The 14,938-nt window shown below is 34.5% G+C and overlaps 1 protein-coding gene across 1 annotated transcript; it reads left to right on the top strand.

The window, feature by feature from the left end:
* Positions 1–10,205: 10,205 nt before the first annotated feature.
* On the top strand, positions 10,206–12,528 carry LOC149216424 (disease resistance protein Roq1-like). The gene is made up of 3 exons (XM_089389950.1): positions 10,206–10,717; positions 10,855–11,956; positions 12,078–12,528. The coding sequence occupies exons 1-3, from the start codon at positions 10,206–10,208 to the stop codon at positions 12,450–12,452; spliced, it is 1,989 nt and encodes a 662-aa protein (XP_089246076.1). The 3' UTR covers positions 12,453–12,528.
* The last annotated feature ends 2,410 nt before the right edge of the window (positions 12,529–14,938 follow it).

The following is a 14,938-nucleotide window of genomic DNA, read 5'->3' as shown; positions in this document are numbered from 1 at the left end:
CTTTGGAACATGGTGGTTCTTCAATCCAACGTTAGAGTCTATGAAATCATGATTGACATTTCTTTTGTTCTCATCATGAGTTTCCTTTACTACCCTTTCACCATTAGTAAACATTTCTTTTAGCAAATTTGTCAAATCTGTCTTCAAATATTCCATTTTGCCTTCCATCTTAGCTTCCATGCCTTTATTTAAACCATCCATCTTATATTCTACACCATCCATCTTAGCTTCCATGCCTTTCTTTAAACCATCCATCTTAGCTTCTGTTACTTTTTGTGAGAGTGAATTTTGTTGCACTTGGTCTCGTAATTTTGATATATCATGTTGCATTTCTTCCTCTTTTTCATGAGTCATGCTAGAGCTTTCAGGTTGCTTACTAGGTATTTCCATTTTCATTCTTTGAGGCATCAATTAATAATAGTTATGCTTCATTATGCCCTTTGGATTACTTCAAACTAATTTTTCAAACAAAACTTATGAAAAAAAAAAAAACTACACACCTTTTTTCACTTTGTAAGAGCTCGATGTTGAATCTGATGTATCTTTGAAACTTCAGATCTCCAAGGTCTGAAATTGCAAACTGTGATAGCCCTCTGAGTCCTCTTTCCAATGCCACAAATCCAATCGAAATTGGATTCTCCAAGAAATATTTATGCCTAATCTCCCAAGATGACCTGCTTATATGCTTTTTCAGTAGGGCGAACTTGTACGAAGTGCTACATGTTACTATTTCAACCTTCGGACTTGAAACCAATGCAAAGGAAACTAAAGTCCGTCCTCTTTTTGTAACTTCTTACGAAATTTCAATCTGATACTCAAAGGCAAATTTATGACGATTTTCTCAAGGTCACCTGTTCGGGATGTAATTTGGGAGCCCGCAAAGACCCTAATGTCCTTAGATCATATCTCTGAAAATATAGCGAGACAAGATCGGAAATTCGGACTCGAGGATCATCGATATTTCGGCTCAAATGGTTTTTTTATAGCTTCTGAAATGTGGCAGAGAAAAATTTATAGCGAAAATAACACGATGACCTGTTTGGAGTAGTGAAACTTTAGAACCCAAAGCTCTGATACCAAATGTTATGAAACAGCTCACAAAAATATAGAAAAAGATATATCAACGACTTCAAAATTAACCTCTTCGAGGGGGAAACCTCCTTTACATTACACAAATGAACAATTCTTGGATGATACAAATGACTGAACCTCCTTTCTATATATAGGAGTCTAAGGGGTCACAATATAATCAAAGTCCACATAACAATAATACAGTCGAGCGATGGCGGCCAGTCGAGCGTTCGTACCTCTCCCATAGGTCGAGAGTTCGACAGGCTCACCCTCATCCATATGATGGATGAGCGAGAAATCCCTCACCCTGCCGGGGGCATGATGGCGTTGGTCGAGTCATGCTTACGCATCCTCTCCTCTCCCTCTCCCTTATGGTCGAGCGGCCTAACGGCACCTCTCCCTCTCCTCTCCTTAACAGTCGAGCACCTAAAGGTTCAATTTACTTATTGGGTGGCCCCTCTCAAATAAGTAAAAAAAAGGGACGGAAGTCACTCACTATTCATATGGTGAGGGCCTGCTTACGCATCCTCTCCTCTCCCTCTCCTTAACAGTCGAGCACCTAAAGGTCCTTAACAGTTAATATAAGGGTGTAACAATAACAATAGTGGGCTTCTATGGGGCACACTAATAACAATATGGGGACAATAGGGGCACAATAATAACAATAAGGGCTACAATGACAATAGTAATGGCGGAATCACTAGTATTATAGGGACCTAACAGAAAAAGTGGCAAGTTTGGGCCAATTAAACAACAAGGAAAGCACAGTTAGAATCAAAATTGGAGCAAAAACAACAGTCTGATAGCCAAAACACTAAGTCAACCCAAAGCTAGGTATAAACAAGATGAAGTTTCTCAATGACGAGATGGTAAGGAGAAGGAGCCTCTAATATGTTGGGGTTGTGGAGAACCTCATTTATTGCGAAATTGTCCCTACAACAAGTTTGAGTCTGTGCAAAATTTACAACACCTTCAGGAAGCCTCTACAGTCAATGATGCGGCTAGGAATGTGTCACACATTAATGAAGTGTTGGATGGACTCCAAGTAGAGCATCAATCCACAATGGTGGAAATTGATGGTTCTATTCTTAACTAATACATTTATGTATTAATAGACCCAAGTCCTATTCTTAGTTACATTTGCCCCAAAGTGGTATAAAAGTTGAGATTAGATATGAGATTAGAATAGTGGAATTGTATTTGCATTAATGTTGATATTAGAAAAGTAGAATTGTCTTTGCATTAATGTCAAGATTAGATCTGAGCAACCCTTTCAGTCTTGGTGTGGGGGGGTGGGGGGTGTCAGGTTCTTGGCATTAAATTAGATAGAATGGTTATGGAAATTTGCGTTAGACTCCATCCTCTCTGGCTTTTGTCCCTTCTCCTTGTATTTTTAATAATCAGATAAATATTTAATTATCAGTATAATTAATAACTAATTATTAATTATAATACTAAAACTTAATTAATTATACTTAAATAAATCATTAATAAAAAATTAATTTATTTCAAGCATGAATATATGCCTATTTTAGCTTTGGAATTAATTATAGTGTTGAACATGATTAACATTAAACAAAGTATTCATGAAAAACTTGGCACCATGATCGAAATAAGAACGAATTTCACCAGTAATGATTTTTATTATATCAAGACAAAGTTTCCACAAGCAATAATATATTGCATTGAGATGCTCAATTGCAATTTTTTTTATAAAGGTCATAATTAATGCAGGGGATGTCATAGATGCAACTATAGATGAAAGTATGTGTAGGCTTGTGAGATGCAAAAATTGTATGTGTAAGATTAGAGCATATACTTAAGGAATTAACCATAAAGGTATACACCATAATAGCATCTTACCAGATTTGCATCTTTATGATTACAATTTTCACTTGTTCAGAGTGTTCGGGTAATCACAATTAGTTTAATTTAGTGGATGACGATAGGGATGGATGCAACTACAAATGCAAAGTAAGTAAACCGCATACTACATCTTGGGTATTGTCAGCTAAGGAATCAAATACATCATTCTTAGAAACTTCAAGAATTAATTGAACTTTACACAAGACACCAATTGATTACCTAGATAAGGAATACCAACAATAAATGAAATGTACTAGTCTAATTACAAAGGATGATCGCAAAGTGAACTTGATATGTAAACAAATCATTGAGATAAAAAATTAAGTATATCTGTCTATCCTAACTAGATAATATAATTGTAACATAGGCCAAGTTGAGGGTCCCTACCAATTGCCTTGCATTGCAAAGAATTACAATGTTATAAGAAAATTACACACACAAAGGATTGGCTTGAAATATTAGTACAATGACATTCTATTAATTAATTCAAAAGTTCATAATTACAAGTATGAATTCAAATTCTATTATCCTCTTCTTCTTTGCTTTCTCATCACTTTGCCCCTCTTGCCCCTCCACATATCATTACAACATCTTTTTATAAAGCTTACCATACAGAAGGGAGGCCTACATCCCGTAACTGCTTGATCCTAAACTTGTGGATCTCCAATTACTTACACCTGGAATATAGGATGTGTGCCTCGATAGGAAACTCAATCCCTTCAAGAGAAAGCCAATACACAAAGATGTATGCATTTTATCATAAATATATCTCATGATTGAAAGCATGAAATCTCATTCGTGTGCTTCAAATCATGTGCATTGCCAATGATTAACCGAATCTTTGATCATGAGACTACGTTTTTGATGATGAGATCTAAATCCAACTAAATAACAATAATCCATATGCTCAATTTTGTTTTGAGATACAACAAATGTTCAAACTCCTAAAATGTTACTAAAATTCTAAAAAATTGACAGTTGCAAAAAATTTAATAGCAAATACTTTTCTAATAATAACTAAACCACTACTAAAATTATAAATGGTCATAAAATTTTATCTACTCTACTAATTGTGAGATAAAAATAAATTCTAATCTAAACAATTGCTAAAACATTAGAAAATGGTTTAAAATCATTAATCGGACACTAATCATAGGAAATGTTTAAAAAAAACTAATAATCAAAATTACATGACACCTCACTTTTATGATGTGAAATATAAATTTATTTAATTTAAATGCATGCACATGGAGAGAGGTTCAAAAGAAAATCTAATAATTAAAGTTACACAATGATTAAAAAAAAATTAGTATATGAAAAAAAGATATTGAGCATTAAAAAAAACACATGCGAATCAACATATATACACATGACTTGACTTGTCTTTAAAACTGAGCTTGACATTGGAAGAAAGGATATTTTTTCAAACCATGGATAATGCTAACCACTTTTTGTTGACGGTGCATAAACACCTAACTTTTATGATGTGAAATACAGATTTATTTAATTTAAACGCATGCAAATGGAGAGATGTTCAAAAGACTTGCTTCGACTTGGTGCCCATAGTGTCATAATTTCTCTTTTGTCATTTTTAAACATAATGTCAAATGATGCGACACTTTTTCTTTATCAATGTCAAATCGGTGTTGGCCATTACCAATTAGCATAGATTATATAAATCAAAAGTCTTTGGCCATTACCATTTAGCATAGATTATATAAATCAAAAGTCTTTGTTAGATGAGAAGATACCTTGGCTTTTCTCCTTTAACGCTGAGTGGAATTTAAGTGTAAAGCTACTTTAACTTTATTTCTTTATTAAACGGAGAAGATACTTCAACTTTATTTCTTTATTAAATGGAGAAGACAAAGTTAGATTTCACGTATTTTAATGAGGTGGAGGAGTTGCTCAAAGAGTTATGGAAATTCTGGTTATATTTAGAAAAATATGGAAATTCTGGTTATATTTAGAAAAATCTGGCAAGGATTTTTGTAAATCCAAGTTATAATTGTTAAATTTCAAAATTTTAGGTATCCTAGATTTTTTTGATGGCTCTGAATCTATTTCCACCATAAAAAAACATGATTCAAACACTGTCTCTACAAGATTTTTTTGAAAAAATTTTGTCAGATTTCGACGACTTTTGGCCGTCCGGACAATTCCTCCATCTCGTTAGACGACCCCATTAGATTTTATGAGGTAAAGAAACAATTATTTACAGTGAGATATATTAGTTTAAATGGTAAATTCACTTTACATGATAAAAGCTAAGGTATTTTATCTTTTAATAATATATATATATATATATATATATATATATATATATATAATTTTAATTATTAAATTTTAGATTAATTATTAAATTTTTTATTAAATAATAAATAATTACATGTTGATAAATTTGGTTTTTAGATGGGTTTCATTATTTTGCTTTTTTTTTTTCATACATGTATATTTACACAATTATTTATTTTTTATTAATATATATATATATATATATATATTTTGTTATGTGACAATATTTTTTTCTATTTTGTAATCAATTTTAAGTATAGCCTATATCAACTTTTTTCACTGCACTTATCATTGTGTGAATTTAGACATTTGTAAACTTATGTGAAAATAATTTGGTGGATGGTTGACGAAATGGGTACACAGATCCAATGCTCTTAGGGGGTTGCTTGTGGTGTGCCATGAGCAGGGCCATACCAACCTCTTTTAAATCCACTTAACATCACCTTGACCATTCACTTGCTTGCACTGATAGGTTTTGATGTTTCAGATTGTGCAACATGGGTGAAGGACATTGTCTATCCCTATACCTTCCTCATGGATCAAGACAAGGTAGTGGCTTCCTCTAGAAGAAAGGAGAGGGGCCAACAGGGGAATAAAAGAGAAATCAAAGAAGACAAATAGATAGGAAAATAACGCACAACGAGAATTCTAGATGTCAAATGGAAGAGGAGAAAGAAAATGGACACATTTATGGGGAGAAGAGTGGTCCTAGAGGAGCAATCGAGTAAAATACTTATAAAGAAGAAGAGCATGGAGTTGTTGGAAGACCAATTGAAAGATTGAACTGGTCTGGATTGTCACTAAGCCAATGTTCAAAATCCACAGGTGTGATTCTCTGCATTTTCTTGTATAGAGGCCTTGGACTATGTGTTTAAGCTTGAATGAAAGAACTGTTAAATCACATATACAATAGACAATAGACCCATGTAGCACTTGCCACAAAATGATAGATGTTAAATCATCTACATTGTGGATTCAATCTCATGGAATTGTGAAATACCCTATATGGGCCTTAGCTGAAGCTGTAACATTATCTACCACCCCCTTGAAGAATTGTGGATTATGGAATGCACTATTATAGTTTTTAGTTTGGTTTTTAAAGTCTAACATGAAAATGTATAATAGAAAAATATAATTTTCTAAATGTTTACGAAATTAGTTAATAATAGCGTCGAGAGGCGCTTTACAACCCAATATGAGAGAAAACTGTAGGCGTAATATAAGCATATCTAATTAAATAATGGCTCTACTACACATCATAATGAGAAAACACAAGGAAATTAAAATTAAATAAATAATAATAGCTCGCAAAGATAATTTTAAATCATATTAATTTAATATTATGAGTATGACCAATGAAATATTTTCTTTTATGAATCTTAGTACGATAAGTATATTTATTTACATCTTATTTCTATTGACTTTTTATGCAAAGGCTTTCTTCAGCCATGGTAGGAAGTAACTAATGGTAAATATGTTATTTACTTGAGTATGAGCTATTTTCAAGGATTTTATTTTTGGATTAGAAAAATCACTACACAAATATTTAGAAATCATACAGGAATATTGGAACAATATCCATAAATTATGACATAAAATATGTGATGCAGTTATCCACATGACATTATATTATGCAACTGCTATAATAAGGCCTTGAAATTGTAGTTCAATAAAATGTTTGAAAAATAATTTTTTAAATAATATTGAAAAAAATATTTAATTTTCAAAGTTAAACATTATAAGAACTTGCATTGGTCAATGCTAAACTAATAATGGTCAATGAGAATATCTATTACTAGAGTCCTACCTTGGGAGAGACTAATAATGATTTTCTAACCATATTTAAATTTAATTAATAAACACCTAAAAACTTTATATTTACAATAAACTTACAATACGACAAAATTATTAATTATGAATATTCACCCTCGCTCCTATTACTAGAGTCCTACCTTGGGAGAGACTAATAATGATTCTGTAACCATATTTAAATTTAATTAATAAGAACATAAAAAATTTATATTTACAATAAATTACTTTATATTTACAATAAACTTACAATACAACAAAATTATTAATTATGAATATTCACCCTCGCTTTAATGAGGATATTATTGACTTGTAAATAGAATTTTCTACAATATCATGGGCCAATACCATGGCTTATCAATACCACATGCCCAAAAAACCATAACTCATTTCACAATCAAAATATTTTATGAATATTTTATTCTAATCCAAGTTTATAATTTTTTTTTTTTTAATTTAAATCTAAACGATAAAAATGTATAAAAGAAAAAATGTTATAATTACTTCTGAGATATATCTAAACCCTCTATCCTTAATACTTTTAAAAATATTTCATAGATATTTTATAGAGATTAAATCAAGATTTTAATAAAATAAAAAATGAGAATACTTTTACATTTGAAAGATTTACAATTTGGAGAGAAACCATGATCAAAATGATACCAAGTATCTGTTGGCTGATGTAGACAAATGAAATGTAAAGTAGGTTACAAACCAAAAAATAAAGATTGTTGCGAGTCACCATAAGAAATGCAAATCCTCACCCACAAATTGCATGTTTTGCATCGCAAAATTCACACCCCACGTCAAGAAATGCACACCCTACCTAATGAAATACATACTCTACCTCAAGAAATGCACACCCCATCTCAAGAAATGTATGCCCTTCCTCAAGAAATGCATGCCCTACCTATGATGCTTCAACAAAATAAACTTTGACAAGTTTTCTCTAGACATCTTGCTATCAATGGTTATGTCCACAACTGTCCACTTTGATCAAATTGGAGCCCATGCCTCCTCTGAAATATTCATAGAATCAATTTTTCAATGAAAGTTGTTTATTCTTATCATGGCGTACATGGGTATGCCTTGAAAACCTTCCCAAACTCTTCTAGGGGAATCCATGAATAGTGCAAGAAAGATATTGACTTCCACTTCATTAAATATTTTTTGACTATTTTTTTAGTTGAAGGTCGAGACGTTGAATCTTCATTATTGTCAACACTTTTTTGTCCCATTTGAAAATATATATTTTTACCAACCTCGGATAGGGGATTAACACCTTGAGGGCAGTGCCATATGCCACAAAAGAAAAAAGAATAGTGGTGGAACCAAGTATATAAGACAGTATACAATAGGACTTGTATCACAAATGCATGTGCCTCAAAATTAGTCAGGTGCCTTGTGTCCAATGTATCATAAGCATGTCTTTCATTATACAACATCGTTTTTTTCAACTTGTAAGAACACCGACATATATCCTCGCCAATGGGAAATATCTCCTCGCCACATCCCATGATTGCATTAGTTTGTATCCTCACCTATGCCCCATTTTAAACCCTCAATGCCAAGTACTTACTAATCATAAGGAAGGTTAATGCCATGGATAACCATTGATTTTATGCATTTTTTTACTTCTCTTCTCCATTTTTATCTAGTCCAACAGATAATTTGTTGCAATATATTTCTATATGATTATGCTCCTCTAAAAAAATTCTTTTGTATGTGAATTGCACAAAGACTTTGTAGCAAAGGATTGAATATATATATATATATATATATATATATATATATATATATATAAAAGCATGGATTTGTCGGTCTTGGAAAATTTCATAAGAGCTAAATAACATGCTTAGGCCAATGTTACTTTCTTTCTAAACAAAGTTAAGTTCAACATCGTATATGAATTTAAAGATGAATAGATCGATATTAATGTCAATTAAACGACTTGAGTGAGCTTAATGGTTAAGAGCATGTGGTTCCTCCTAAGAAGTCATAGCTTCAAAGCCGGAGTGGGATAGAGTATGTATGCCTTAGAGTATGTATCCCTTTATAGACTTTAGCAGCAAAATATATGGAGTCTTGTACACCAATTTGTACATAAAGTCTTATATACCAATTTGGTGTCTAACTTAATGATAACCTTAAAATTAAATAATAATAATTATATAATTTTCAAAAATTCAAATAAAGTCATTAAACTATTATTACACCAAATTTTCCTACAATATCTTTATCATAACGCCTTAACTTTCTCCAAATTTTCTTTCCACCATCATGGAGTGAGCCTCTATGGCTCAAAAAATTATACAAAAATGGTATTTAGTCTCGTCAAAGAGAAAAAGTTAACGCAAATCACAATTATAGCATGATGCAAGATACTCATGTAAAGCGATATTTACACCTAGATATGCGCCTGCGCAAATCACAATTATGGCATGATGCAAGATACTCCTATAAAGTGATATTGACATCCAATATGCATCTTATTCAAATGTGTAGAGCTTCCGTTTGGATGATAGGGAAAGAAACATTTTATTCCTCTCCCTTGCAATTTCACCCTTCTGTATTGATACTTGCACATCATCATATTTTGTTATTTCTATGTATCTAAATTCCAATTCCAATGGTAGATTCTTCTAGTTCTCTGGAGCAGTTTTCTCATCAAATTCACATATATTAGTGTTCATTATAAACAGAAATCAACGTTGTTGAAGTATTTTCTCTGGCCAGAGTTTAAGAGAGTACATTTTACTTAAAAAAAACAAAAAAACTAATGGAAAAACGAGTTACAGCTATTCTACTTCGAAATTTTAAATACTATAAAAAAAATTAATGGTACTAAATTCATTTCCGAATCCAGATAAAATTAAATGGTATCCTCTTTAAACACCGCAACACCTTTCCTTGGAGAAAAAAAAGGTAAACAGCAGAAACGCGGAAGGCAGAGGGACATCAACATCACATCACATGCGCATCTTGGCGACATCAACATCACATCATATGCGCGCATTTCTTCAAGCGCGTGGAGGTGTCCTCTGTGAAGTATTTTATGTACACCCAACCCATCGGCTCCCACGCAATTTCACTCTTCTATCTCCGTGCCTGCACAGCATCTTATCTTTTTATTTTTATCCATCCAGATTTCAATTTCAATCTCAATGGCAGATGCTTCGTCCTCGGCCTCCTCTGCGTCAAATTCTTACTCCGGGTGCCACGATGTTTTTATCAGCCATCGTGGGCCTGATATTAAGGACACCTTCGCCACCGCTCTCTATCGCAACCTCGCTGATCGTGGAGTGCGAGCCTTCCTTGACAAGTCGGAAATGCAGGTTGGACAGAACATTACCTCGCAATTAGAAGACGCTATTCGAGGCGCGAGTGTTCATGTGGCGCTTTTCACTGAGAATTATGCCCGATCGAGTTGGTGCCTCGATGAGCTGCTCCTCATGGTGGAGTCCAACAAGTCTGGCCGGCCTATTCTTCCTGTATTTCACGGCGTCAAGCCTGCTGATCTCCGGAGGACGGACAAAGATAATGATGGACCGTACGCTGTAGCCCTGCGCGAACTGGAAAAGAAACAGAGATACGACAGCAAAACAATTCAGAATTGGAAAAATGCTCTTTCTTATGTTGCAGATATAAGCGGCTTGGAGCTGGACGCGTTTAAAGGGTGAGGATCTACCATTGTTCCAATCTGTGTTACAAGTGCTTTTAATCTCTAGGATATTTTATTGATTTAGGTAGATATATGACAACTTGGGTGCTTTTCTCACTCGTTATTTCACCTCTCTCTCACTGAATTTCCAGTGGCGAACTCGAGCTCTTGCATGAGGTTGTGCAAAGCGTTGTGGAAAAGGTTCCAAAACCACCCATGTTTGTGGCAAAACATCCAACCGGTCTCCACCAAAAAGTAGAAGAGTTTGAACGGTATGTGCTATGGGGCTGGAAGGACGAGCAGGTATGCAAGGTTGTAGGGATTGTGGGATCTGGAGGAGTTGGAAAAACCACAGTGGCCAAGCAATTCTTGAATGCTAACAGATCAATTTACAAAGGATCCTCTTTTTTGTTCGATATGGCCAAAATGTCAATACCATCTTTACAGAGGAAACTTATTAAAGACCTTAAAGGTATAGATATCGAAATTCAGAGTTCCGTCGAAGGGTTGGGAGAACTTAAGAGGAACCTGTCCAATTGTTACTCTGTCATAGTAGTATTAGATGATGTAGATAATGTTGATCAACTGGATTCCTTCTTGCCAATAAAGAATCTACTTCACCCCAGTAGCTTGCTTTTGGTCACATCTCGGGACAAGCAGGTCCTTAGAAGTGCAAACATCCCAGAGTTATCCATTTATCACTTAAAGAAACTTAATACAGAACACTCCCGAGAGCTTTTCTGCTTTCATGCTTTTTCAAAGCCACATCCACCACTAGAATTTAATGATGTTGTAGATGGCTTTTTAAAGACCTGCGGTGGATTGCCACTATCTCTGAAAGTGCTTGGGGCTTCGCTATGTGGGAAAAATAGCATATCTTACTGGCAAGAGCTATTGAATGGACTTGGCCTAATACTTCCTGAAGATATACAGAAGAATCTCAGAGTTAGTTATGATTCGCTCAATGAACAGGAGAAGCAAATATTTTTGGATATTGCCTGTTTTAGCATAGGAGAAGAAAGCGATAAGTGGATTAAAGTTTGGAGTGGCTCTGGTTGGCAAGGTTCGGTGGGTCTTCAAACTCTACAGGACAAGTGTCTTGTAGAGTTGGACACAGGAGAAGAAAATATTATAAGGATGCATGATCTTCTCGTAATCATGGGAAGAAATATCGCCCAACAAAGATCATTGCCGATCCGTATATGGTGCGGCACGTTCAGAGAAATTTTCGATCTCTTGGAGCAATCCTTATATGTAAGTGCTTCAATCCTGCAATCATTATATGTTTCCGTGTAAACAACTTTCAATATTGTTTATTCAGTGACCGTGCGGTGTACCATGTGATGAATCGTTACTGATCTTAAATAACTAACAGGAAACAATAGAAGTGCGCGGAATTAGAATGGCCCCTCCGTCCAAAATCGCTAGAGATACTGATCACGCTGAGGAATCGCTAAAATTAGAAGAGCTACTAAACAGTAAAGAGGTGTTCCGAATCAAGAAGTTGCAAATTCTTGAAGGTGAAGGCGATTTTGTAGAAAGAATGTTGAAGCTGAAGATGCTATCAAGCAAACTCATATCGCTCCGCTGGAATGACTGTCGCAGCTCATGCCTGCCTTCTTTTTCAATGCAAGATTTAAGAGTTTTAGAAGTGAACGGGAGGGAATTGGGAAGATTGTGGCCGGAAGACGAATATCGGGTACGTAGACGTAGATGCTGTAATTTGCAAATGAGAATCATTGTTATTTGATCCTTTTTTTAGTTATTGAAATGTGAACATTGCAGGCACCTCAGCAGTTGCTGCAGTTGAACATTGATGCTCCACTGTTAGAGTTTCCAAAATCATTAGGGAAGCTGCGGCATCTCGAAAAGATTGTAGTGAAAAGTGCTAGTCTAACGAGGATGCCAGATCCGTTGTGGGATTTGAGAGATCTCCAACACATCGCTTTGGTTGGGTGTGAAAATTTGGAGATGCTTCCAGATTCTTTGGGGAATTTGACAAATCTCCGACACTTGAATCTTAGTTTGTGCAAAAGTTTGAGGGTGCTTCCAGATTCAATGGAGAAATTGAAAAAACTCCAATTCATCAATCTAAAGTGGTGCAAAAAATTGGAGAAGCTTCCACATTCCTTGCTGAATTTCCCAAATATCCATCGCGTCTCATTCATCAAATACAGGGGTCACCACCAGTTAAACTTTAACTCCAGTGTGTTCCCTTGTTACGAAAGATTAAAGAGAGTTAACAGATCTCATTTCTATCAAGCTGGAAACGTGCAAAAGTTAACAGATCTCGTTTCTATCAGGCTGAAAAAGTGCAGAAGTTTGGAGATGGCTCCTAAGTTTTTTCGGAATTTGACTCGTCCGGATTTGACTCCTCTGCCGACCATCAATCTCACTGGATGTGAGAATTTGACGACTCTGCCGACCATCAATCTCACTGGATGTAAAAGTTTAAAGAGGGTTCCAGATTTTGGGTGGACACCTCAAACATTTACCAATGTGGTACTGTGCAGAGGTTTGGAGATGAGAAGTTTGGAGATGCTTCCGGACTCTTTTGCGAATTTGACTTCTCTCTCTAGCATCAAACTCAGTGAATTTCAGTGCAGAAGTTTGGAGATACGACATCTGACTTTGGAGTCTTTTTCCAGTTTGACCATGTCCAATTTCTCTGGGCTTCAAATCTTAGATCTCTCAGGTTGTCCCCAGCTGGAATTATTGCCGCCGGAAGTTGGACGTCAACCGTTTCTGAAATGTTTAAATTTGTTCGATACAAACTTAGTAGAGTTCGCTTTTGATGCTGTGTCCTTTAAAACTTTGGAAGTCCTCGGATTAGGAAGCCCTCTCTTGGAAGTGTTGCCAGCTTCACTTGCTTACCTCAGGAAATTAAGGTGGTTGTTTCTCCATGGATGTGTGCAACTACAATGCTTGCCCGATTCAATTGCACTGCTGACTCAGTTGACATTGTTGAAAATACGGAAATGTGGAATACAAAGCTTACCACCAGGTATCATGAAGATGAACAATTTGAGAACGTTAGCAGTACACAGGTGTCCTTTACGTAAACTGCCATTTGGAAAGGTTGAAGGAGAGAAACGAATGCTTGGGCTCAATGTTTTGCGGCTGAGCGGCACAAAAATATGTGAGGTACGCTTTCCTGAAGGAGTTTGTCCAAACCTTCAAGATCTATCTATCACTTTCTGTAATGAGCTGGTTGAAGTGAGAGCATTGCCAAGAACATTGATATCTCTAGATTTAAAGGGGTGTCGTGCATTGATGAGAACAGGAGGGCTTTGTGGTCTTGCAAACCTCAGAAGACTGAACTTGAGTGGGTGTGATAACCTACAAACAGATGCTCTGCTAGGGCTTCAAGATCTAATTTCTTCAAATTGTACATTATTAAACACTCAACTTGACACTTCGACGGCAAGGAGGAGGATGCTTTGTTGAAGGTGTTTTGAGACCCTAAATGAATATTACTTGCAACAGTGACCAGAGTGGTAACAGTACAGACACGACTCTTTTTAATGAGCGTGTTCATTGACTATTTTAATGTATTTGGTCTTTTATGGACTGTAATTCAAACGGAGTGCGAACTGTCAATCTGTTACATTTGCTGAATTTTTGCTGGCTGAATTTGATGCATATAAAAATGAAAATGATTTTGAATTAGAGTTGTTTTCACAACAATTTTGGTTTTTTAATAATGCAACTAAATGTTCCACCTACTCAGACATGCTATAGAATATGTTTCTCAGTGACAAACGAATTAAGTATCTCCGATCTTTCATACCAAACACAGCAAAAGATTTTATAATTCTTTCTTTCTTTTTTTTTTTTTAATATAGATATGCATATTTTGAAATAGGTTTGTTACACTTTAATTTTTAATTATCAAGAATTAGAATAATAAATATTTAATTTTACAAAATATTATAAAATAAAATTATATATGAAATATTTTGATTATAAAATGAGTTATGGTTTTTTAGATATGTAGTATTGATAAGTGAAAGTATTAGTTTATAATATTGTAATAAAGTTCATTTACAAAATAAAAATCTCTATGTCAAAATATGGTGAATCTCTATGGTAATGGAATCTTGTTTTATTTATATCTATATCTATATATATATAATATGATATTTTAAAATGAAGTTATAATTTAGTTCATTTTTATGATTATTTTTAATCTTGTATCATAAGTAAGTGTTCTTTTGCCTATCATAAACTGATGGT

The sequence above is a fragment of the Pinus tabuliformis genome, chromosome 1_1 (assembly GCF_031772625.1).
Source record: "Pinus tabuliformis cultivar Carrire ecotype Pingquan chromosome 1_1, CPIR1, whole genome shotgun sequence".
In the NCBI taxonomy this organism is placed as follows: domain Eukaryota; kingdom Viridiplantae; phylum Streptophyta; class Pinopsida; order Pinales; family Pinaceae; genus Pinus; species Pinus tabuliformis.
The sequence above is the reverse complement of the archived record's forward strand: the minus strand, read 5'-3'. Positions and strand labels throughout refer to the sequence as shown.